The following is a 26488-nucleotide window of genomic DNA, read 5'->3' as shown; positions in this document are numbered from 1 at the left end:
GGTCATCCTCACCGTTCCACCATACTTATCCCAGCTCGAACGCGAGATGCAATATAAATTGCAGAACTTAAAACACTGGCATTGGTCGACTACGGCACGGCTGTAGCAGCCAACACACTGACGAGGACTATTTCGACCACTCCAGAATGCCGTGTCATCTACGACGCCGGCGCATCTTCGACACGTGCCACCCCGTGGTTTCTTTCGCTGCGGCCGATGATCCCAGGACGAAGGCGTCATACGCGCGCATCAACGTTCTCGAGTAAAAGTTTTTTTTGGGGAAGGCTATCCGACTACTGATCATTTCTGGACAGGGGATTGCAGAGCGCGAAAGATGCATGTTCGCGTGAATGTTATCTATCCTAGCTGACAACCCTCTCCATTCAGGAAGCCGACGCGGAATAGGCCTCGATCATGCAACAATTCGAGGATGCTGTCGGTAGGAGAACTGCTATCGATCAAGAACAGGCTACTTTACTTGTGGAGTTGAACAAAATGAAAGGCCAGATTCATAACTTTGAAGAAGCACGTCAGGGAGTTCAGGTAAGTGTTACTTTTACGTTCCATCTGCTGTCACCTAACGCCGGAGTATAGAAAAAGATCGAGGACGCTGCTACGAGTCACCTTGAACCCCAAAGTAACAAGAATCACTACACAAAGAAGCTCGAAGACGAAACTACAAAGGTTGAAGCCAATGAAGCCATTACGAAACAGTTACAGGAGTTCATGGTCAGTATTTCAGCATTCATAACAGAGCTTGAGCGCTAATTTTTCATAAGAACTGGACCTCGAGTGCTGAGGAGTACTGCGAACGGGTTGAATATCCCCGCAAAGTCGATGTAGTGGAGCGCACTCTTGAATCCATTCAGAAAGTACTCAAAGAACGAGAGCACAGGCATGGTGCAATGGTCGATGAAATGACAATTGAGGTGAACAATGTGAAAGCTGTCCTAGATAGCGTAGAAAAGGAGCTAAGAAGTCTCGCTGAATAATGTAAGGCTGGCTCGCACTAATGGATTTTACTGGCGCTATTCTTTAGGCTCTGAAAGGTCGCTTGTTATTCACTCAAACCCCTGGCAAGAATTTCGGTGCCACATTGCTTTACGATGTAAGGTTGTATTCCAGTACCATCTGTGCAATCGTGGGTACTTTGGAAAGATTCTGTTTGACCATGCTAACCGAACACTCCAGCTGAAGGTGTCTCTTGGTATATGAATGACCTTTTAGTTAGATGGGGTGACACTTACAGGGGCGCGCCGGCGCCCATGATACCAATAAGATAGCTAGCTATCTTCGTTCCAGTAGTGATACAACAATAAATAGGTTTGCCAGACCTTTCAAGTATACTTCGCGAAAACCCTATATGTCAAATAAATACTGTGACGGATCCTGCACCAAATTTCTGCTCCGTGCAAACTACTCAGTAAGCATGTCCCTATACAGTACTGCTAGTTGATACATGTACATGCTCCTGGAAAACAATCGAACTCATGCTAGTTTCTGCTTCAGAGTATGCCACGAGTTTTGCATTGTATTCTCGAACGCTCAGGATGAGGCGTGGTCCCAGCACAAACATCTGCATGACCGACAAAATCTGAAGAACACCTTCAAGTATCAAAACTCCGGTGGAACTCGAATTCTACAGAAATAATGAGCAGTGGTTACACGCAGATGTTAGCAACAGGTCAGCGCACCGAGATTTCTGGAGAGAGAGAAGTAAGATGGAGGCAAGAGACACTAACAAAGCTAACATGTGCGGAACTTCAGTAGAAAAATATAACCGCGTTCACATCACAAGCTCACCTTGCAAAATAGAGAACGTGAGATTGTATCAGCATTCTGAAACAGTCCCCGATGGTCGATCCTGTCGATAGGCTGAGTCGTTGCAGCTCACGGAAGTGTTTCACAGCAACCCAGACTGAAAGGCACAGTGCGAATACCTCCCAAACAGTGTTGAGCATCCAAACCATTGAGTTCAAAAGCTGTTCGTCCCTTTCATATACATGATAGCACATATAGGTGCCAGAGACTATGAACTCCTCTGGTGTTTGTCCAATGAGCTGTGTTCGTCAAGTCAACAAGTAAAGCTTACCCAGTACAGTATCGCTGAGTCCTATTGCCGCAATTACTCCGCAGGCGATGTTTACAGCTAGGAAGATAATAACAAGGAACATAAGCATTGTTCTAGATCCCTGGTACATGGCATGCAACCGAGCAATCATGATGACTTGCATCGTGTGTCAGTCAGGTCAACATCACAAAGGTATTGCACCTCAGTCACTTACCGCTCAACATGGCAGTCACGCCACATTTGTCCCATTCAGTGCGTAGTCTATGATAGCACCTAAAACACCCAATTAGTGAACACCCTCGCACTAGTATCAAAGACTCCGACTTACACCTATCGAGTGATTATGTTGAGTCAATTTCAGTGGTTGAAACCTCACTCACCCCTACATATGAGCGTATTGATTGGATGGGAATCAGATGGTTGCAGAATACTTACTGCATCTGTCAGCGATACCGATGGCATATTTTCTGTGTCCCACCGGTCAGAAAAATGGAACACAGCGCATATGAGACATACCCAGAAGATTGACACTTGTTGTCAGAGATAAGCTATTAGCACAGTGCAAAGTTGTTGATCTCGAGACATACACAGAATACGGTATTCCAATATAGCGTATCTAGAACATTTTAGAGTCAGCACAGGTTGCCCACCATGCTAAAGCACAACATGAGGTACGAACAGTCAAATATAGCACAGTCATAAGAGACCAGCGTTGTCTCTGTCACGAATTCATTGCATTCTCCTGTTTTCTTCTGATATGGGACCCTTTTCACTCACCCAGATGAGTTCAATCTGGGACACCATTCTTAGTGGGATAGCTGCTCCGGCGATAACATTGACCTACCTCTTGTCCGAGTGTTAAGACTGGAAATATCATGAGAATATCAGCAATTTTCGAACACTGTCCTGCTCACCCCAATCGTATACCACCACGATGCCCGCGGCAACTGCGAAACTGCATGTCAAAGTTGAAGTTGGATCTAGACATCCTGATACGACAAACCTGCCCAATAGCTGAAAAAGATATTGAAACTGATATATGACCACCAACTGGGATCACTTGAGACGTAGGTCATGTTCGAGGGATGGCTGGAATATTAGTGGTGTATGACGACTATGGCAGTCCAAATGCAAAATAAAATCAGGTGCACGCACAATTTTCATGCACGCACAGCAAAATCACGCCCAATCACTGCGGAAACGAGATTTTGATTAGGTCTGTGTTGGTGTCAGCGCATCGTGGTCACATTTGTCGGAAAAATCTAAACTTACCTTGGAAGGCTACTTTAGATTCTTCCGCTAGTCCTGGTCGGTGATCTCCGTTCCCAGCACTTACTGCAATCATACCAGCGTCTATATTGTGCCGGGCATATACCTGTATATACCCTTCTAATTGTTTCATACTCATTTTCCTCCTATTGATAGTTCTCAAGGAGTTCTGTTATTTATCTCGACCCAGTACTTATCATTTACCCATCCACAGTGATGAAGGCGGAATTTACTTCATCTCCATCCTGCGACTTACTAGTAGCAGCAGCATTCTGAGAGTCTGCATGACACGAACATTACGATTGTGCCCAGGCTTTGGCAAAACATGATGAGAATTGTCTGATCTGGGGCATTTCAACAACTTAAACACAATAGCGTTGCAAATACAATCATCATCACATACGTGTACTTACACGAAGCAGATCACGAATATGATCCTTACGATCAGAAGAAAATGCATAGATGAATGTGCACGCGCGATCTCGGCATATTGGCAATTGCTCTGAATTGATCGCCACAAAATTCTCCACGATCAACCACAGATAATTGGGAGCCACCACATGCAGCAACAAACTTGCAGGATATTGATTACACAGAGACGCACACTCGCGGGAGACCTCTAAAAACCCAAAACACACGTGCAAGACACATGATGACACAACAGACGACCCATCGTCTGCAAGCTCGCGGTCAGAAATCACGAGAGATACAGGAGAAAGCTAGATTGCCAGTGGAGGATGAACGTTGAACCAGAAGCCATAACAACAGAGACGAGAGAAAAGAACGATGAAGCTCTTAGCTGGAGTCATGATGACAAAGCTAAAGTCCAAAAGAGATCGCCGTCATGATCGAGCTCACGGAGAAATTTTCTGGGAGACCTGTACCCTAGAAGAGGGTACAGGGATTAACGTGAGATGAAATGACGGATCGTGGCCCCCTTACAAAAGGCTAACTCAATAGTGACTTAGTCCATTAGCATCCAGCCCTCATTGACAGGCTATCTTTCCAAGGGAATTGCCCTCTGCGGAAAAGGCCATGTCCGGGATGCGAGGGCAGCATTTGATGTCGCACCCATGTACACGAACCAGGATCAAGAAACCATTCATTTCCTGCTCTTGATTACGGTTTCTTCGCATACTTTCGTTTCATTCCATATTTCAGGCCATTGCGCTCTTCGATGCAGATCAGCACGACGAGGCAAACTTGCTCCTTGAAGAACTTGCTACTGGCTGTCCGAATGACGATACCCTGGCGTGTGGTATCGTGCAAGTAAGTATTATCCACACTGGGCCATTAACTTTTAACGCTGAGTACCGTAGACGAGGCCGCTGACCATTTCACTGCTGCTGTCAACACTAGCGCTTTCTCATCGCAATCGGACATTCATCAAATTTACGAGGACTTAGTGGTGGTACGTCAATACACATCCGAAACACTTTTCATAACAAAGTCCTTTGTTCAGCTCTTCGGCTGGGACCTGAAATCGTTGTGGCTCACTGCACACCAGGAACATTTTCATGCACTCCTTCTGGCAGGCAAACTTCAAGATGCCGTGAGATCATACCGATACATGATGGTTTTGAGTGATGAGTATACAAAGGCCAACTGCGTTGACTGGTCCAGCGGCAAGTTTGGATTTCGTAAAGTCATGCAGGCTACAATCCTCATTTACATTTATATCAGATTTCAAGCAAGAATGTAGCGTACTTTGTGTTGTCAATGGAGATACTGCCCTCACTGCAAACGAGTATAACAGGGCTATTGACCTATATTCAGCGGTGATCCATCTGTATTCTGCATCCGATGTCGTCTTTGCAAATCGCAGCAGGGCACAGTTAGGTAAAATGCTATGGCAGGATGCGCTCCTCGATGCGCAAAAGGTGCAATGACGTCTATGTTTTCGTGGCCCATGTTAACTTCGGCAATGCATAGGTTACCGAACTCAGTTCTTCTTCTCACGTCGGATACCAGTTGACATACACAGCGCTGCATGCTGCGCAACGTTACGAAGAAACCATCAAGGCCTTCACAATCATGTTGTCCAAGTTGGACAGTGCTCCCGAAGCACAGATACGAAGTAGGTCCTGGGACATTCATTCATTAATTCGAGGATGCTTACCTTGTCTTGCAGACCTGCGTCGGCAGTATATCTCTCCATACGAGGCAGAAGATACAATTCGAAAAACTGTTTGGATTGAACTCGAAAACACCCCGCGTCGTCTACTTAACACTTCCACGGGTCTCTTGTGCAACCGAGCGGCACAGATAAACTCCTTCAAAATGAGTTCAGAGTACAAGGAGCTTCTTTCATCTACAACGGAGCATTCAGGCCTCCAAACGGAATGCATCAAAGACGTGGTGGCAATGTACTTCCGCTGCGTCCTGCTATCGCACAGCGAGGAAGAGACGGAGGTGCTACTGCACGACATTCAGGACAAAGTCGTGTACGAGTTGAATGGACTTGGTGGCATCGCGAAACTGCAGTCATTCTGCAAAATCGTTCGTGATGCTGGGTATCACTGGGCCTGGATGGACACATGCTGCATCGACAAGAATAGCAATCCCGAGGTCCAAGAATCAATCAACTCCATGTTCGTATGGTATCGTCACTCAGCGCTTACCATCGTCTACCTATGTGATGTCCCTCCTTCATCCCACCCCGGTGCACTGGCGCGGAGTGTTTGGATCGAGAGAGCATGGACCTTTCAAGAATTGGTCGCTCCGAAAGTCTTAATCTTTTATCAGAAGGACTGGTCATTATATCTCAACGATCGCTCTCCCAACCACAAAGAGTCTCCTGCAATCATGCGGGAGTTGGAGGATGCGACGGGCATAGATGCACGGGCCCTGATCTCCTTCCGTCCAGGGATGAGCGATGCTCGACAGAGACTTCAATGGGCATCGTCACGCATCACTACAATATTGCAAGAAGACATCGCGTACTCATTGTTTGGTATCTTCGATGTCCACTTACCTGTAATGTACGGCGAGAACAAGCAGCACGCGCTCGGGAGACTCCTGCAGGAGATCGTGGCTCGGTCGGGCGACATCACTGTCCTCGATTGGGTCGGACAAGCGTCCGAGTTCAATAGCTGTCTTCCAGCCTATATTACCTCTTATACTACTCCTCCCCTCACCCTTCCATCTTTGTCCGAAGATCAGATTCAGACAACTATCTCTTCGCTGCGAAAAAACCCTGTGGCTCTGGATTTGGCTTCGAAACTTCACGACGTGCTTGATCGCATGAGCGCTGCTCGTTTCGTGAGCTACAGACTGCATCTGCCTTGCATAGCATTCCGTGTCACAGACGTCAGTCTGAGCTACGGTCCATCCGAGACTCAATATCAAGTCAAGGCAGACGGGCTTCATGACTTGCTGATCACCACCAATGAACCGCTTGTTCAGTCCTCGCAGACAAGGCCCCCTCAGCAGACCTTCGTGCTTGTTCGTCCCTGGGATTGGCCACTCATCGAGCCATCAGACTTTGCAGATTTGCTAGACGATACGGAAAGCGAGGAAGAATATGGGACGCCGCCTCCTTCTCCGTCGGACGCTTCATATAGCCGTTCTCTTGTAAAACAAGTGGATGGTTCAAAATCGCGAGCATTGCGATTGCTTGTTCACCTTGGGCAGCCTTTCCGCGCATTTTTGCTAGCGCGGCAGCGCCGTGGAGAATACAAGAGGGTCGCGTCGGATCGTGATATCATCGCACAAGTCAAAGATGTGGCTTCTGTTCGATACCTCATGGACATCAGAATCATGGAAATTTCGTAGATGCATGTTTTTTCCCTAAAGATTAGAAATCTGATCGGCTTTCAATGGTACTTCGTATACGGGATACTAGTACACGCATGTGTTTTGGACCAATAGTTTCTTCCAATGCACTATCTGCACTTCTCTCATTACATAAACTGATCAGTCAGCCAATTTGGTTCATCACACGGGCACGTGCTGGGGTTCAATTTATCATCTTCAAGCTTCAAGTCTCGTCACTTAATAGTACTTATCACCGGTCACCGGTTCACCCTTCGTCTGCGGCACCACTACTAATCAGCACCTGGAACGAATTCGAACTTCACGCTGAAAGACGCCCAGGAGACCACGCGAGTTATCGCTAGCCCTAACCTTGCTGCTGTACGAGATAGTAGCGACTGCGGTCGCTACCGTAGCCTATATACATCGCAGCATTAACCTCTCTCATCTACATTAGACACTCGATTTAATGCCCTTTTTATGTAAGGCTGCAATCAGGTCACCACACGCGCGTCCCTCGATGGTTCTGGCATTAACGTTATGCGGTCCTGCACCGTTGTACTAAGTACACGTACAGTACCAAACACCTTCTCCCGCTTGATTGGAACGTGACCCTTAAACGCGTCTTTTTACAGTGCCTTACAGAGGAGTGCGTAATGACAACATCCTACGGGGATATCCTCAATTGGAGATCATCGAGCCTCTGCTTCCGAAATTTTTTGGGGTCACCGGCAGTTGCAGGCAAGTTGCGCGGTGAACGGGCCCACAGGGTTGAATTTTGGCTTGATTAAAGGGCATAGAAATTTTGGTCTGTGCCACCACATAAACATACATTCGGACTCACTACATTAGTACGTACAGATTAGGCTGTTCCGGACCTGAGGAATTGAAATCTCTTTAGTGGACCTCATGCATCCCACCTAAATCAACAAATCGCTTAGCAGCCGAAAGACGAGACTTCTTTTACTCGAATTTATCGATGGAGTCACGCCCCCATTGCACGGAAACGAGGCTGAGTCCCTAACTAAGCCCTGCCTCTATTACGCTCCTCGTGTTTCAGATGTGAGATTGAGTTGCAAATTCTGGTTGCGTACATTTACTACCACAGGAGTAAACAAACGTGTATGTAAGACATTGATACTGGTATGTTACATCGAATCATAAATCTGGAGAAGCACTAACTGTAGAAGTGACAGTGAATAAGCACCGCAAGACGAGTTAAAGTAATCGTCATCTGGGCACGCCCTAGCGTCATTGAAAGACCCCCCCCCCTCATCTACTACGCACCGCTAACCTGAGCAATTCTTCTTATGATTGCTAAGAGTGTCCCTGCGCGAGAACTTGCTGCCGCAGTCGCAGAAGTATGCAATCCCCATGTGCATTTCTTCCACATGCTCGCAAAGGCTCCCAATGTTGAACTCCCGACCACAATGGTTCCATTTGCACTCGGCGCGCGCACTCTCTTTCCCGCGAATTTCGTGAATTTCACGTAGGTGATTAGGCAAATCGGTACCACGAATCAAGTCGTTGCAGTGTAACCCGTGCGGATAACCCCACATGCACTGGAATAACTCTTCGGGAGAATGGGCAACCTGAAGGTGTTAATTAGGTGCAAGTGATCACAATATTGACATTTACACTTACAGGTCCTGGCGCAGTGGAGGAATCAGATAATCCGTTGCTAGGGCGGCTATAAAAATGGTTCGACATGGTATGATCGAGAGAACTGTGTGCTTTATGCAGCTTGAATACCTGAGTGAGCAGTGACCTAGCGAGATGCAATGGGCCCATCAACGATGTTCTTATACTCTTGCCCCCCCCCCCACGAACTACCTTATAAAAGATGAATATACAGCAATCACGCTGTTGGCAATCAATCGAGAGCCTCCTTGAGCGGTTACATTTGAGCTTCACGGAGATGATCAGGCCAATCGGCCACAGGGGCTACTTTCCCAGCCTGCCAAGTTTCACACTTGACACATCGGCAAAATTCTAAAATAAGCGCTCGAACTTTAATTTATATCTCGACGACGTGAAAGATAGCGAGAGGTACTACGACACGGTGAAGGAGGGAAAATAATATGTAGTGTCACATCAATATCATCAACACGACTGTTTCTCCAGTCTAGAAGCGGCACAACAAAGCGATATTTCGCTCCAGGCTGGCGCGCGCCTAGCAGTGCAAAGCGCTGGTTTCAGACTTCATGTAGGATATGCATGCTAACCAAATACTGATAGTGTGTCTGATAGAATCCTTCATCGGGCTGAAGGTAATGCAGACATTCGATGGGCAGAGGGGGCTGATAAGATCTCAGCACGTTTCAGCCCAACCAGCGCCCTCAGATACTGAATGAATGCAATAAAACAAAAATTAATGGCGGCGGATTTGAAAACGGCACGGGGGTTTGATTAAATCTGTGGTTGTCCGCCCTTGGCTATGACTGTTGGGAAGGACCTTCAAGGGAACTATCATGAATAAATGTGTGATAAAAGGAAAAACTGCCGTTGAGGTTTCAAAATAGCAAGTTTCAAACTTGCACCATCAATGCAATAGAGACAGATTTCGAGTCTGGTGCACTAACCCCTTGGCTAAGGCTAGTTCGGATGAACAACCACGAAATTATTGGTGAGTGAATGTGTAGGTGTCATCATAGACAAAAACCATTTGAGGCAGGTTTCAAACCTCCAACATTCGAGAGAAACAAATTTTGAATTTGTTATTGCGCCCACATGGCTATGACTATTGAAGATGGATCTTTAAGGGACTATCTATGGGTGACCGTTGACAACGTTGAAGGTGCGCTCACCAAAGTAACTCTTATCAGAAGGTTTTGAAACTCAGAAATCATGGTAACCACTTGGCAGGCTGGAATGATTAAGGGCATTTGTTGAAGGCAACGGACCTACAGGCTTCTCATGAACGTTAGAGGGCTATAACGGAGTGCAAGCGATGGCCACGCTGCACGACTCGTTTTGTGACCTTTGTCATTGATGACTTGACAAGAATGTACGCCGAGAACGGCCAGAAAACCCAAGCTTTTCAACAGAGATGCGCACGCCTCTAAGCCAAAAAACTCATCAGCCCGGTGGGAACTAGAGAAAAGACAGAACAAGCAGGAGATAAAAATATAGTGGCGGAACACATGGGGGTCGTAGTCAATTAAATGAGATGTCGATGATCACTGACATTGAATGTCGGTGTATTGAATACACACGCGATCAATACAGATAAAGAAATAAATCCAGAATCCAGCTTGTCTTATGGTCAAGAAGCGACGGTGTTCTATTCGCCACTGTGACAGCGGGAAGTACCACAGATATTGTGGCTTGCTGCAATGATACTCCGTTGATACGAGTATTTAGATGCTCTGGAGGAGCCGGCAGCTGTCCTCTTTCTCCCGTTGTAGTTCTTTTGTATGAAAATGAGTTAGCGATAAAGAAGAATCGAGAAACGTACAGGCTTGGTGGCAGGGTAAGGGATGTCGACTATGTGTGGCTCTCGCTACTCAATGTCTGATGCATCTCCTGTGCGTAGTATGCCAGAGACGAAGTGCCACACGATCTCAGCGGTATGTGATGGAAACCGGGTGTCATGTTCAGTTACGCGGTTCAGATTGAAGAGGTAGAGACCGAGGAGGGTGCGTTGACGTGGTGCGGTGCTGTGATGGTCACGTCGCCCATGGGAGGTAGAGAACTAACACTATGATACTGCTCGAGAGGACTGTTTAGGTTATAGGACACGTATTAATTCTTAGTGTATTTGATGAGCATTTTGAATTGGTAGGGTATTGCCGTGTGTATGTCGTTGTCGTGGAAGCCGGTGACGAGCAACTTTCCCGGGTCATCCGTAGAAAAGGCCGCAGATTCCACCTAGGTTTCATGATGGTGGTCTGATAGATTTGTTAACACTGCTGTTGAGGTTCCATAGTCGCGTTGTCTTGTCACAACTTATAAGGTACGCTTGCGAGAGACTCAGAAATTCTGGCCCTGCATTGACTTATGTCATCATGGTCCAGGTGGCTGTGTCAAATTCCTTTCTTGACCTTGAACGCTCTGAGCGCTTGAACCGCGACATGCGGTACAGCCGACACAACCCATACTTACCGGTTTTAGCGCGAGCGCCCGCCCGTTGCGATAATCGTACTATCCAGTGAAACAGCTCACACACCGTTGTTCCTTGCATCGGTTGGTCCAAGGATGGTCTCGCCGCTCCCGACATTCCACATTCCGACTGTTCCGTAAAAGAATCCGTTCGTCCCTCGCTCCCCACCTGGACTCCAGTAGACACACCACAATTCAACCTTTGTATGTCCCGTCTACTTTTTATGACCTTGCCTGTGTCGGTGTCCGAGAATACAACTGTTTCATCTTCACTCCCCCTTGCTACTTTCTTGCCGTCTCCTCCACTACCTTCGTCATGACAGGCCTTCCAGACCTGTATATCGTTCTCCAAGTCCAGGCAGGCGTAAAACGCGGCCATAGACGGTGCTGGTGTGTCCATCTATCTTTTAGTGGAGCGCTCTTGTTGATTTTTTCTGCTTCACGACAAGGGGAAGGCGTCATTCCTGCTCGCGGACTTTACCTAATGAGCGCGCAGCTCCTCAGGTTACCTTCGAAAATCATACGAATATTTACTCATAGGCGCCGCCGCCACCCTTATGAAATGAAAGCTCCGATGGAGTGGACAGCTTGTAAAATGCACAGGATGAAAGTCCTGTCGAAATTCCCATCATTCATGCTGTATCCTCGTGTTCGCTTCATAACTTGAGCACTGGCTGTGCAATCAGGCGCCCAAATCTTATATGCGCAGTTTCTTCATCTCCGTTGAACTCTCGGCATTTGTCTGGTAGTTGGACACATCCATCACATATCGATGCCTACCCTACAACAAACTAGGAGCGATATAAATGAAAAGACTGACTTCGAAATTGTAATTTATGGACATGCGAAAGCAAGTACGCACAGCAGGCACTGGTTCCCGCCACCGTGCTTATTCAAAACATCGATGAGAAAAAAACATCAAAACGTGATGCATGATGAATTTAGCCTGGTGCGATTTGCATCAGTTTCAAATTCATCAGTAGGCCTAGGTAGGCCCTTGTTATATCTTTCCATCCTTGTGACCTTATGTATTATAGCTCCATGGGTTGAGGCAGAAGAGCGAAGAGCTGATCGATCACTGCTGTCACGCTCCCACACTGGAGTACCCAGACCCAGTCATGGAGGCCGATTCGATAAGGATAATGTGACCATCAACTATGAAATGAGCGCCCACAATACGATCGAAAGTTAGGCTCCCTGCGGTAGTAGCAGTACGTTTGAATTTCATATATCCTGATGGGTGCTGTCTCATTTCTCCTCTTATCTAGCGATGGCCGCCATGGATTCATTGAATGTCAAGAGTTGGGACGTTTTTGGTTGCGGTAATTGATGTGTCACCGTGGCATCAACTTCACAGAACGTTTAAGCTAAGCGCAGTGCATCTTTTGCGTAGGCTGCCACGGATGGACGTATAATTATATATTCACCAAGTTCGCCGCTTATCTGCATCCGTCCTCTAACAGTCTGACCTGATCTCGACTGGTCCCAGTTGGCGGCCGTTCATCAATGCCTATCGTACTAGCGGCTATTTTGTGGGTTTGTAGAGACCAGTCGGATGATACCGGTAGCGTCCTGATCTAACCTTAGCTGCATTTTCATGATTTCATATCTGATCTTGTGTATCTGGGAGGGCTGACTCCCGGTCACCTATCGTGTGTATGTCCCCATACTCAGCGGAAGTGTTTTCTGAACTCCTTAGGGGCGGCACCAATAAACACATTGAAAACTCTCTGCATCACCGGAAACAAGGTCGCCCGTATGTTCCTCTTGTGCATCTTGGTATGTACGCCCAATGGACTCAGGACTTATGTTCAATGAATACCCACTGCAACGAGTTAAGTAAGGATCATCTTGGCCATGCTAACGTCTTCTAGAGGACAATGTACGTGCATGATTCGCTAAAAGCATCCACCAAGGTCACGATATAGGAGTGAATACTACAAGACTTACGGCGACAAATCAAGGAGAAATGGCCCGGGCACGCAGTGGGGTTTATCTATGTGAGACTCTCGTCTAGGCTCGGGACGAGCCTGGCTTGTATTACCACTGACAAGACGAGTGGCATACTAGTTACCGCTCCACCATTAAGCGAATGCAGTTTACATTCAGCCATCTACTGTTATTGACCTGAACAGATGTGTCTAAGAAGAGTATATTTGCGCGAGAACGTGTGCCCGCACTTGCAGGTATATACGATCCTCATATGCTTTTCCTCCATATGTCTAACGAGTTTATTTCCCGATCACAATGTTTCCATTTGCACTTGACGCGTGTCGTGTCTGGGCCATGATTTCCGTGAATCACGCGTAAATGAGCGGCCAGATCGTGGCCACGAATCAAGACGTCGCAGTTCGTCCCATCTGCACATTCCCACATACACTGGAACATCTCATCAAGTGAATGCTGAAAGCGCTGACTCTCAGACGCAGCGACGTCTGGTGAGAAGATTGAGAACTTACACCCAGTGCCGGTGCAGTAGAATCGGATACCCCATTGCTCGAGTAGTTGTCAAATCGCATCGACATAGTAGTAGTACGTATTCAATGCTTCCTGGAGTATCTTTGGAGGGAGTGCTGGCCTTAGCGCTCGAGATAGAAGAGGCAAGGTAGCCACACCGCATCGATCGGCAGCCTATCTAAATATACCAGCCAGCTATGCATGGGCAGCACTATTCTTACTACTGAACATGCACGTACACCACTCAAAGGTTCGCAACTTCCTGTACAGCACTCCAAGTTCCGCTTGCCAATCAGTCTAGGAACTTCTGTCAAAGAAAATAGCCGCAGATACTTGCCGCCAACAGCATCTAGTAGCGGGAACTTGAAGCGCCGCGCCAAATCTCCGGAAACCTTGCTTGCCCAGCATCATCACATCTTCGCATGTTTGTGAAATTACTTGCAAACGCCTACAGCATTCCATAAACCAGTATGTGCCCTTTATAAATATAAGAGATACCACGGTGTAAACAAGAAAGAATGGTGCACCATTCGAAATTTCACCAAGAGCTGGTGGACGTGTCACTCTAATGAATTCAGTACGTTTTCAGTGTTCACAAAACTGTTGTCAACTAAGGTGAGCTCTAGGCTAGAACTTCTTCAGTGGCGACAACAAAGAGACAAATCAATTCTGATTCATTTTCTCGTAGAAATACACCATGTATGTTACACTTCAGTACACATTGCCTTTTCAAACGAAGTTAAAGTTTCAAGCGCTTCATAAACTGGTCAATCAAGCTCGTCGTAAAGTTCTCCACCACTTGGAACCTCGCGATCCCACATGCTTCGCTTTCAATGTGCTGCATCAGGCCTGACACCAACTTGTACTTCCTCTTGCACTTTGGGCACTTGAACTCATCCGCGTCATGCGCCGGAGAGTTGATGTGGGAGTTCAGAGCCCCCAAGGTACGGAAAGTACGGTGGCAAAGATAACACTCGTAAGCAGTGCCGTTGAATGCGCGCTCTGTCACATAGTAAGACACAACACGGGTCGATCCGCCTTCTATGCGGCGAGAGACCGAAATCGTAGGCACTATATTGAGTGCATGGACTGCCGCGGTTACTTGGGCTCGTGAGATATTGTGACAAGTCCCCGACTCAATGTGAAGGGCGATCGAGGAAGGGGTCTTAAATCTCTTTGAGCACAGAGGACACTCGAAATCCAGGCCTTTGTGCACAGGGGAGGATGAGTGCTGTGTGGCGGGGTTTTATCAACATAAGAAGGGTAAAAGAGAGAGCCGGACTTACTTGATCCAATGAAGTCGGCGTGGCAAAATCGCGCGAGCACAAAAAGCACCAGTTGTGCTTTAAGCTGGTAGCAAGGTGCTGATAAAGGCTTGCCAAGTCAACAAACCACCTGTTGCATCCCACGCAGAACGGTTCTTCGTCATCTTCGTCATCGTCATCGTCATCGTCATCGCCATCGTCGCTCTCGAACACATACTCGTCTGATTCACTGTCGCTGCGATGTACCGCAGCATTTTGCATGTGCTGACATAAAAGGAGCGTAAGTTGGGTGAAAATTGGCAACAAGCGCCTCCCCACACGGGCCGCACCTGATCCAGTCCAGTAAAAGTAGAGAATAGTCTGTCACAATCCTCGCAGAAGGGGTGGTCAGCTTTGTCGCGACAGTGGGCAAACAATGCCTGAGTGGAACGAAATGAACGGTCGCATTGATTACACTCTGCCATGATAGTGGAAGTCAAGACGAAGGTCGCCACAAGGTTGTCGAAGTATTTATTCAAATATGAACGTAACGTAACCATGAGGCTGTAACGAAGCAGCTTGAAAGGGGCACGAATTCTTGCCAATTGCTCAAGGCGGCCCTGATTCTGTGACAAGCATTAATGCTATACGACAATCCTCGTGCCAGATACGTATGTCCCTAAGTTATCATGATGATTCTCTTGTCGTGAGACATCTGACAATGGGACACATGTATCAAGCAAGGTCGTGATATGCTAGACAATTTTTGGCTCAGTGGCCCCAGCTAGCCAGCAAAAATGATTCAATTTATTATTGTCTCCTCTGGGCCGTCATACTACTGGCTTGCAGGCGGCCGTATGGAACAGAGTGCTGCGCAGGTATCATCATGCTAAGAAAATGAGTAAGAAGGCAAGAAGCAATAGTCGAGTAGGAGACCTGTGACCATTAGCTTTCAGGAACAATGTTTTTTTACCTGAAACACTGGCAGCAGAATTCCTTGAATGTCCACAAAACAAATTTGTAAGTGGTCGGGTCAAGAGGTGTGTAAACCGGACACAGAGCTGGCGTAAGTTGCACCTGGGTCAAACCTGGGTTGCCCAATAAGTCGGGATATCTGGCGAAATTTACGATTAGCTAATGTAAATAAAGGGATTCGTCTCAGATTCGTTGGAAAAAAAAGGGAATCCCACGTCACGTGACATACGGCTGGAATTTCGCATTGTCCTGCCGCATGCATACCCTTACGCGATTTTTCGTCCTAGGACGAAAAATTACGGCACATGCATCGAAAGTCCGAAGTACATAGTGTAGAACATTAAATTACTAGTAATAGAAAATTGCAAGCATTAAAGTATCGATGCAAATCATGCACAGACCAAGCAGACTCCTCAAGTTCTGCAGTCAAATCACCATCACATATGGTTGGAATTTTGCATTGTCCTGCCACATGGATACTCTTACATGATTTTTCATCCCAAGGCAAAAAATTACGGCACGTGCATCGAAAGTCTGAAGTACATAGTGTAGAACATTAAATTACTAGTAATAGAACATTGCAAGCATTAAAGTATCAATGCAAATCACCAATAGACCAAGCAGACTCCTCAAGTTCTGCAGTCAAATCACCATCCGGCAGACAAAGCAGACTCCTCAGGTATTAATATATAGAGTACATGTCGGGATATAAAACATCCGCCAGGCACCTAATCATGGAAGCAAAAAAATTCACAATGTTAGCGGGTGCCTGCCCGAAAGCCTGAAATTTACAAAATTTACAAAATTTACAGTGTATTTCTCCTTCTCCTGCACTTTACTCACTTTACCCACTCAAAATCGCACTTTACAGTACTTTACATGTAATATGTCCCTACCCTCCTCCTCTCCCTCCTCCTCATCCTACACAGCTACCATAAATGGGTGGCTTAGGTGTCACAATCACGTGACTTCACCTTCCTCTGCTGTGCAACTCTTTAGTCCCTGCCATGCATAATACCACAGGTGAATGCCTCAACAACATCAACACCTCTCCTGGAGAAGGTGCTTTTTTATTTTTTATTTATTTATTTGTTTGTGATTCTCACTTGTACTTTACAGGGCCTCAGGACTTTATGCCAATGACAAACAGTTGATTGGTGACGTTGCCCAGAACCAGGCCACTATGAGCCCCCACAATGTGTAAGTTTTAACCTCTTTTTTCCATTTCTTGCGCTAACCATACCTTGGTAGTGTTTTTGATGCCAAGGTCCAGTTGGACATCAAGCACTTCCCTTTCACTGTTTTCACCAAGGCTGGTAAGCCTTGCATCTGAGTGGAGCAGGAGTTTTCTCCCCAGGAAATCTCGTTGATGGTTCTTCTTAAGATGAAGGAGACTGCTAAGCCTTACCTGGGCTACAATATCAGCAATGCAATCGTCACCGTCCCTGCCTACTTTGACGACTCTCAGAGACAGGCTACAAAAGACGCTGGTACCATCTCTGGAATGAACACTCTTCATACCAGTGATGCCGCCCAGAACCAGGCCACTATGAGCCCCCACAAAATGTAAGTTTTGACCTCTTTCATTTCTTATGCTAACACATCTTGGTAGTATTTCTGATGCTGAGGTCCAGCCGGACATCAAGAACTTCCCCTTCACTGTTTTCAACAAGGCTGGTAAGCCTTACATCCGAGCGGAGCAGAAGGAGTTTTCTCCCGAGGAAATCTTGTTGATGGTTCTTCTTAAGATGAAGGAGACCACTGAGCCCTACCTGGGCTACAATATCAGCAATGCAATTGTCACCGTCCCTGCCTACTTTGACGACTCTCAGAGACAGGCTACAAAAGACGCTGGTACTATCTCTGGAATGAATGTTCTCCATATCGTCAACCAGCCCACTGCTGCTGCCATCACATATGGTCTCGACAAAAACATTATTGGTGAGGGCAACATCCCCATCTTCAATCTTGGAGGAGGAACCTTTGATGTGTTGCTCTTGACCATTGAGGAGGGTACATTCAAGGTGAAGGCCACTGCTGGTGACACTCACTTGGGTGGTGAGGACTTTGGCAACCGACTCGTCAACCACTTCGCACAAGGGTTCAAGCGCAAGCACAAGAAGGGTGAGTGATTTTCTTACACTACCATCAGCCACTCAGACTTCCATTGAGATTGACTTCTACTTTAGTTCTCTCACTTATGCCCATTTTGAGAAGCTGTGCATGGACCTTTTATGCAGCATGCTCAAGCCGGTGTAGCACTCGAGCTCATGCTAGGCTTGTATTCAGCCATTTCACGCATCACATCAAATGTCCGTTGCACAATATTCACTTCCCGATGCAACCTGACGCATATCCACTGAACCTGACACTTTGACCAGTGGACCTGACACATCGGCCACATCGGACCCGACATTTTTCCTGTGCACTTGTCCTATCCGTGTCTTGTCTTGTCAGCTAGCCCCACTAGGTGTGTAGCTGATTATTTCGCATATTACTCACGTCGTAGCCAGCGCTATCACATGTTCATGTTTTCCCATAGTCTGCAGTGCCTCATGTTTATTTACATGTACATCGGACCCAAAATTCTTTGGCCGCTTCTTTTGCCTATAGGGTTCTGGATTTCTATGTACTTATATATATATTGGTTTCCACATAGCAAATTCATCATCCAAGGGAGCCGTTTCCTGTCGCTTTGTGGTCAAACCCAATAATTTGTAGTTCTTAGTTGACATTGCGAATATTACTGCACTTTCTATCCGAAACACCCGTCCTTATCAATATTCTGCATATCGCTCACTATACCTGATGATCATTTTGCAAACCTGCCAAACCCACACCTGAAACCTGCTAACCCACTAAATCCAAAAACATCGGCTGACACTTAGGTATCGGACTCGTAATTATACCTTCGGATTCTGTTTCTCACGCTCGGACTTTTGACACTTTATTGATTGACTAACTATAGACTTATTCCAATAGCAAACCCCTCGGGTTGAACACACTTGTCTAGCAAGTATAGCAGACTAGGCTGTGCAAGACCACTACAACATTTTTATATTGCTGACACTTACTTCATATAGTATCAAGCATTGTTGTATCTTTACACCAGTCAAGAAGGTCCTCCAGGACTCCAAGATTGACAAGGTGGAGTGCCAAGCAGTATGGTCTTGCTAACTCTGAGATATTCCAGCATACTCCAGATGTATTCCTTGTATTGTTAAGCTTGTGTCTGACTTCAGACTGGTGGTGGTCAGGTGATGTCCGAATCTACCCCTTTCTATTTGCCCCCCTTTCAAGAAACTTTCGTTGTTGTCTACTACCATCACGACTCATCATGGGAATACGTGGACTATGGGAGGTGAGCTGAGATTTTCTTGCTGTGGGCTGCAGGTACTGATGTTCATCACAGCGAGTCACTTTATCTGCTGAAAACCAAACTCTCAAGGAACTTGCAGTGTCAGAGCTGAAGACTGAAGACATCGAAGGCAACCACAAGCTCCAATTATTCAAAATTGGGATTGATGCCAGGTACATGCTTCTCTTCTTTTGTATGTTCATTGAACTCACTCATGCTGTTAGCCTGTGGATGCACAGTGTCTGTGCTGTCTTTTGGATCAATCATGCAGGAGCCAGAAAGTCGCTGGAATTGCAGACACTGTTTTTTGACTGCAGACACTGCTGAAGCTGCCGCTGCACGCAATCTTTGTCTTTGATGGCCTCAAGCACTTGCCAGACAAAGGTCACAAGGTTAGGAGCAGCCCCTACTGGCTCACCCATGACCTCCAGTGCATGCTGGAGTTGTTTGGCTTTCACTGGACTGAAGTATGTTCTCTCCTCTTACGATGTCGCCATCTCACCAGTGCCATACCAGGCCCTGAGTGAAGCTGAGGCAGAGCTGGCTGCCATGAATGTCCATGGCATCATCAATGCTGTGATGATTGAGGACAGCGATATTTTGGTCTTTGGAGCTCCGTGCATTATTAGAAGGTATGCTGCCATTTTCCTGTTGATGTGCTGCCATTGATTCTCATCAGTGTGAAAAATGACAAAAACTATCTCAACATCCAGGTGTTCACGGAGGATGGCCTTGAACATGGCTGCTCATTAACCCGAGGAGACCGGCTGCTAATTGCCCTGCTTGTAGGCGGTGATTATGATGGTGGTGTGCCTGGCTGCGGTATTGAAATCGCGCACAAGGTGGCACTGCACAGTAAAATCAGCCAGATGATGCTTGATGCCTTCCTCTCAAGGACACCAGATGAATTCTCTGAGCGGGCTAAGGAGCTCGTTGAGGATCTCCATACCCTACTTTCTACTAATCCTTACAATTCGCTTGAGCACAGGTATAAGGCAGTTGCGGACCACATTCCTCAAGGTTTCCCTCAGCATGCAGTAGCCAGCAAGTACGTTCACACTTTCACATCTTTGTCAGCTGGTGCAGCTGCATCACCCTGGGACATCTCGTTCTATCAACCAGATCTCGTGAATCTTGCAGACTTTTGCCGTCAGCATTTGGGCTGGGAGGATAATGTGATCATTGAGAAGATGTATGGAGGCGTATGGGAGGGCACCTATCTATGTGCACTATGCAAGGTAAGCAGCACTATACTCATGTAGGCAGCTGCTAACACTTGTGTTTTGGTTGCCATAGTGCTCACCAGACCAGGCAAACCTTCAGCCAAAGCTCAAAGTCCTTTCTCAGTCAACGCTTATGGGTTTGAGGCACGACATCGACATTTACAACATTAAGGTTGACTGTCGGTGCTTGGGGTGCAATACTCTGGGAAATGCTACTCCTGGGCAGTTGTCTGCCATGTATATGCATGTTCCAAAGGTGATACTCCAGCACATGGTACCGGAAGCGGTACAGCAGTATATTAGTCTATAAATTGTTGGTATAGCATTAACATGAATCTTAATGTTATTTGTGCTCGCTCTCACACGCTGAACTGAGTGAAATGTGAGATGGCATTGAATACAAATTAGCTAGAGGCCCCTAACATAATCTCTGTCCTGAAAATCTAAACTAGCTTTGTACCACACCACTTGCTTGTTTTGCACTCGCAGAACATGACACAGCTAAAGAAAAATTCTACCAAAGACAAACAGCCACCAGACATCATTCACAAGCAAAAGAAGAGATCAGCTGCCGAGAAGACAGCATTAGCAGATGTACAGAGGTGTAAGGAACATGGTATCAAAACTCACCTCCAGGCAAGCAACACAAGGACAAACTATGCTGGGCACGTTCGTCGTGGACGGGAATGGCTGGCAAGCCACTTTGAAAGTTCTACTGTCAGTGAGACTCGGAGGGATGACATCTTTCAAGGCTCACTTGTTCCACTGCTCTCAACTGCTGAAATAACTGCTGACAATGATGTGTATGAGGACCTTGCATTCAAAGATGCATTTGAGAATGTACCAAACAAATGCTCTGACAAAGTGCTCGCTCTGTACATGTCCCTGAAAGGATTCCATGAGAACCTCAGCAAAACTACGGTCAAGAGCATCCATTCAGCATTCAAGAAGATGTGGGAGTTATCATGAGTACATACACGAACATGAGCACATGAGCACTGACCTACGTTTAGAGATGGTGATACCTATTGTGGCAAATAGCACTTCAATGAGGTGAAACAGCGCTGGGAAGGAAATCCCGCTGATTCTGCAGACATCTACGATGTGCTGTCATCCATCAAGCATAAGGCAAGTGCAGAGGGTGGAGATTGGACTCACTTGATGGCGATGATGAAGGACTACATGGATCGGGCATTCCGATGGCACCAGGCTGCATTTCCACTGGATATTGCCCTGCAAATGATTGAGAAGGTGATGAATGGCGCTCAGCCATCAGATATTTGTCTAGACTTAGAAATGAGAATGAAACTCACCTGCCATCTCGAGCAAGTCACATTTGCATCAAACGGATGGACCTTATGGACAAGGTGCGATCCTGCTCATTTGTGGTCCATGCACAATCTGACTTGCATTGGCAGGTGTTTTGAACTCATGAAACTGCAACAGAAGGACATCTCACTTGATACTACTGTTTTGGACAGTGTGCTCAAGATGTACCTTGCAAACGAGATGCTAACACTGAGTAAGTGCACGCTGTACTTTGAGATCTTTCTCATGAACCGGAAAGGATGGCAGAAGAAGGTAGACAAAGGCCAATGGGAGGCGGACTTAAGATGTGAGTTGCTTGTATCAAATTGGAGCTGATAGCGTGTGACTAAATGACCTTACCAGCAAATCATTACAAGATTTATCCATGGCCTGATGCACCAGCGTGTGACAGTTTCTTTTGGATGATGATTTGGATCAAATGACTCGAAATATCTCATTATGGGTGCACCCTCCTGCCAAACGACTTCCTCTTTCCTGCCATGAGTGCAAATGGTGTTATGCATCCTGGACAGCCGATCTCTCACGATACTGTACAAAAATGGATCAATGAGTCTACTACTGGCACTGGAATCCGTGGTAACTTCTCAACTCACTGCTTTTGTCAGGGGGGTGCACAATATTGGTTTATGTTCGCTCCAGTAGGTCAACAGTGGATGCTTGCTAAAGTTCGTTGGTGGGGTGGATGGGCTGATGGTGAGCACATATGTTTCTTGTGCTCACACCTGATGCTTCACTGACACAGCTGTTTTTTTTCTCATCATGTTTATTTTCAGCGTGACAGCTTGTTTGCTACCTTCTCTGATGAATTACATGCATATGAAACTGACTATAGTGGTGCCCTTTCCCCCATCTCTCGTGGCGCTGATGCCTCTCTTGCTGGTGAACATGCACTTACCAGACCAGCATCCACGGAAGAGCTTCACATGGTGCACACATCTGTCGCTGCAGATGTCAACAGCCTGCGCAATGACATGCACTCCCTAACAAGTGTTGTAGTGCAGGCTGCCTGCAGCACAGAAATCGCCCTCCAACACCTCGATTCAAGCCACCGCTTTACCAGTGTCTCTGAGTGTGCCTCCTGCACAACAACTCCACCATATATCACTCAACCTGTCAGAGGAGCACCCACCACAGCCGAATGGCCACTCTCACCCAGACCCATTGTCAGCCCAATGTCTACCATGGCCCTATCCACCTCCAGCACATCATGACAGCCCTGAGTCCCCACCATGGCATCCAGCTCACAAAAACTCCCTACACCTGGCCTCATGATCCCTCGGATTCCAGTCACTCATCCCAACAGCACTTACAGCCCAAAGAACAAATCCTAGAAGGAAATCGTCGAGCACTGGCTTGTTGGCAATCAGGACCGAGGACTGACGACGCCATTGAAAGATTGGCTGAGGAAGTGGTACCAAGGCACCAATAGACGGTTCACATCGAAGTACCACCAAAGGGCGACCATTACACTGGAATTCATCAATCAATAAGCCCCTGCTGTTATCCGCTATTCCAGTACTACTCACCTTCTGTTTTGCTTCCAGGTACAAGTCAAATGAGGCATGCTTCCTTGCAGCTTATCTGGAGGCTGAGCTCAGCCACACACAACTTCTGAAGGCCATGAACAAGGCATGCGCTGCATGAGGGGACCACATGTCTTGCAACAAATGACACTTCGGCTGACAACTTCTTCGTTTCACTTCTCAAGAAGAACATGGCAAAATGTTTTGTTGCTGCATATCAAGAGCATGATGGGCAAACCCATTCGTCTATTCTAAGCTGCTAGGGTGCACAGGGTTGGATCTGGGTGAGAGCTGGATGAGAGCCAATGAGGCTTACCACTCGCTTCCGGCTGTAGTTGATTATAATGTCCACTACCTTACTCGCTGTTGTTAATCATGAGCGCTGTGCTCCTTTTTGCGCTCTGTTTTTCAGTCAGAACTCATGCTGTCACACAAATCTGGTCATGTGCCAGTGAGGTCAGCGAATCCCACCTCAAAAAGGTAATTGATCAGTGTCACGTGCCCTCATGTGGCTTTTTGGCTGAGCGCCACTGTAAATTTCTCGACATAAGTAAGCCTTATAGTGCTGGACAATTACGTGTCTTGCCCAGCCTAACAAGGCTTGGTTGCCTAAATACCCAACAGCAATATATATTGCCCCAAATAATGTCCCAGTACTTTCTCTAAGACTGTGGCTGCAACAACCAAAACAGGTAAGCGAGGCTTTGTTCCCACACCACAGGCAACATTCTGCATGCTGCCGAAACCTTCATGCTTGCTGTTGGCCACAGCGAGCTCAACTACTGCAGTATTTTACCACATTTCCCTGTATTTTTTTTCGCTTTTTCAAGCCCTATTGACTACAAATTGAGTGTATATGAAGGTATGAAGGTAACCAAGGTAGTATGGCTCCTCCTCCTTCATCTCTGGGCCCCATAGCATCACTCCCTGGTCGAAAATAATTCATTTAAAAACAAGAACATTTGTGTATAGTAAAAAATGCGAAATATAGTCACCTAATTACTGGAGAGCACAGGTTCATGTCATATTTATGCATTATTCCTTACAATTGTAACACTAATTTGATGCAACAACACTACAGTTCTAACACCATTTGATGCATGTGTGATGCATGCCCCTTCCAGTAGTTCTCTGTATGATGTGATGCATTCCTCCCTTCAACTGATGCATCCCCACACTACTTACTGATGCATCCCTCCCACCCTTCATTATTTCCCTTCAATTGATGCATCCCCCTGCTGCTTATTAATGCATCCTCCTGCCCCTTGGTTGATGTATCCCTCCTGCCCTTGGTTGATGCATTTCCCCGCTGTAGAGACTCATGCCTCTCATGGCCTGATATGGCAGTTTTCACTAGGGAGTACATAGCATGAACTTGTAGTGTCACTCTGTGCACTACCCGCAGCTATCTCTATATGAGGCGCAGCTTTCCCGTGCAATGCGCGCCATGTGCACACACTTCCCACGCTTCATGATGTATATGCATGCGCGCTTTCCCACGCTTGATCGCCCTATAGCGCCAGCCATCCAGAAGCATCCATCCACTGTCCACCAAGCTCTCTAGTGCATGTGTTTCCATTTCCCTTATTTGCATATCATTCCACCTTACTTTTATCATGGACCCTTACTTATATATATCTTTACATACTAGACCTTACTTGGTAGCGCTTCGGCTCCGCATGACAGCGCTTAGGTACCATATTTAAGCGCCAGCAGTACATACCAACTCCTCACCTTACCACTTTTTCCACCTGACTTCACCTCTCACTTTACCTACTACTTACTACCTAGAAAGTCGCAGTAGAAATCTATTCCTTGACACTTTGCACTCTCATCTCTTGTCTTACATTATATCATCACTTAAGCTTAGTCTCTCATTTCTGCATACCTGCATGCACTTTCCCATGCTTCGCGCATCACGCGCACATGTTCCCGCGCCTTTGTGCCTTGCGCTGTAACACTCGGGCTGGCGCTGGACACATATCTGGTGATAATCATGTTTTATACTCCTCGACACACTTCCAACCTTCTGAAAGTTCCGCGCGTCTGTCCAAGTCGTCCGTCCGATTCCGAGGCCTTTCCTAGCTTTCCCAATCCTCCGTACCATGTCCTGTTCTAGTCCATTTGACTTCGCTGGTGCGTTTCTCATTATTGATTACCTGTTATTGATTATGTCTAGGGGCACATATGTAGAAAACACTTGCTAATACGTATAGATATGCTCCTCGTACGTTATTACACGTATATCTTCGTAGCAGTTTGCCTTGAGTCTTATTACATTTCGGATGTCTTATCTTGCTACAGTTTTTGCCTACATGGATTCTGGACTTTCATGTTGTAGGATATATTCTGGCTCGCTAGGTACTCGCAGGACACTTCACTTCCCTTGCTTCGAGTCATAGTTAGTAGTTGTCACTTCCGGGTTTTAGTACTTTGCAATCAATCTTTGTTCATTCGGAACGATTGTTTGGCGTCACTGCTGCCATTTTTCTATTAAAATCCTTAAGTCTTTCGACAGGCTTCTCTAGTTACACTACGCAAAGTCCTATACTTCGACAACCGCTGTAAGACTTTACCGGAAACCTTGCTGTTTCATCAGAAGCTCGCCAGAAGCTTCGCGCAACCTCAGACCTTCGTTTCTAGATGTCGGACCTATACCGGGCGCTTCGGACAATTCATCGGATACTTTGGACTGTTCTTCGGATCTCTGAATGTACCAGAGGTATACCTCTCTTCTCTCACCTTCGATCTTAACAAGATATCCCTTGCTTTTATATTGAGAGATAATTCTACAGGCAGTCCCTTGGGACGAACATCTCACTCGCACTTTGGAGTCTTAAGGTAAACACCCTTAGTATAAGCCCACTAGAAATCAACTCTTTACAGCGCGCACCTGCGCTTTCTCGCACTTCACTTTAGCGCACACTTCTAGATCCTTGCTGCACTCACTTCCCCTTTAGGGTCGAACACACTTGTCTTCTCAAGTATAGCAGACTAGGCAACGTGCGACCTTACAACATTTACAGATACAGTCAGAAGCCTTGTTCATGCCTCACAGTATTGTTGTTTCTACACCGCCCTCTACCAATGTATTTTTTTCACTTGCACTGCACTATACTGTCACCTATATCAATTGCATAGCTAGCATACTGTACATTACATGCAGGTGAATGGATATGTATTTG

The 26488-nt window shown here is 46.5% G+C and overlaps 5 protein-coding genes across 5 annotated transcripts; 3 read left to right on the top strand and 2 right to left on the bottom strand.

Annotated features, from left to right (window-relative positions):
* Window positions 1-414: 414 nt before the first annotated feature.
* On the top strand, window positions 415-992 carry F5891DRAFT_980565 (uncharacterized protein; the record flags this gene model as incomplete). The annotated part of the gene is made up of 3 exons (XM_041377016.1): window positions 415-543; window positions 595-729; window positions 780-992. 3 exons carry the CDS (start codon window positions 415-417, stop codon window positions 990-992), a joined length of 477 nt encoding a protein of 158 aa, XP_041225502.1.
* A 7390-nt stretch (window positions 993-8382) lies between these two features.
* Window positions 8383-8803, bottom strand: F5891DRAFT_1189010 (uncharacterized protein; the record flags this gene model as incomplete). Its single annotated transcript, XM_041367085.1, has 2 exons — window positions 8383-8685; window positions 8738-8803. 2 exons carry the CDS (start codon window positions 8801-8803, stop codon window positions 8383-8385), a joined length of 369 nt encoding a protein of 122 aa, XP_041225501.1.
* A 5587-nt stretch (window positions 8804-14390) lies between these two features.
* Window positions 14391-15380, bottom strand: F5891DRAFT_952882 (uncharacterized protein; the record flags this gene model as incomplete). Its single annotated transcript, XM_041375137.1, has 3 exons — window positions 14391-14882; window positions 14938-15180; window positions 15246-15380. The coding sequence occupies 3 exons, from the start codon at window positions 15378-15380 to the stop codon at window positions 14391-14393; spliced, it is 870 nt and encodes a 289-aa protein (XP_041225500.1).
* A 75-nt stretch (window positions 15381-15455) lies between these two features.
* On the top strand, window positions 15456-18002 carry F5891DRAFT_1164319 (heat shock protein 70; the record flags this gene model as incomplete). The annotated part of the gene is made up of 6 exons (XM_041365354.1): window positions 15456-15796; window positions 15852-15898; window positions 16486-16511; window positions 16990-17070; window positions 17122-17186; window positions 17566-18002. The coding sequence occupies exons 1-6, from the start codon at window positions 15793-15795 to the stop codon at window positions 18000-18002; spliced, it is 660 nt and encodes a 219-aa protein (XP_041225499.1). The 5' UTR covers window positions 15456-15792.
* Window positions 18003-19207: 1205 nt separating this feature from the next.
* On the top strand, window positions 19208-22991 carry F5891DRAFT_1189007 (uncharacterized protein; the record flags this gene model as incomplete). Its single annotated transcript, XM_041367084.1, has 12 exons — window positions 19208-19231; window positions 19283-19401; window positions 19453-19468; window positions 19546-19695; window positions 19745-19860; window positions 19908-20466; window positions 20525-20707; window positions 20941-21372; window positions 21493-21818; window positions 21870-21973; window positions 22019-22032; window positions 22554-22991. The coding sequence occupies 12 exons, from the start codon at window positions 19208-19210 to the stop codon at window positions 22989-22991; spliced, it is 2481 nt and encodes an 826-aa protein (XP_041225498.1).
* Window positions 22992-26488: the final 3497 nt, after the last annotated feature.

This window comes from Suillus fuscotomentosus, assembly GCF_016647785.1.
Source record: "Suillus fuscotomentosus strain FC203 chromosome Unknown F5891scaffold_29, whole genome shotgun sequence".
Lineage (NCBI taxonomy): Eukaryota > Fungi > Basidiomycota > Agaricomycetes > Boletales > Suillaceae > Suillus > Suillus fuscotomentosus.
Note: the sequence above shows the minus strand (reverse complement) of the source record. Positions and strands in the feature narration are given on the sequence as shown.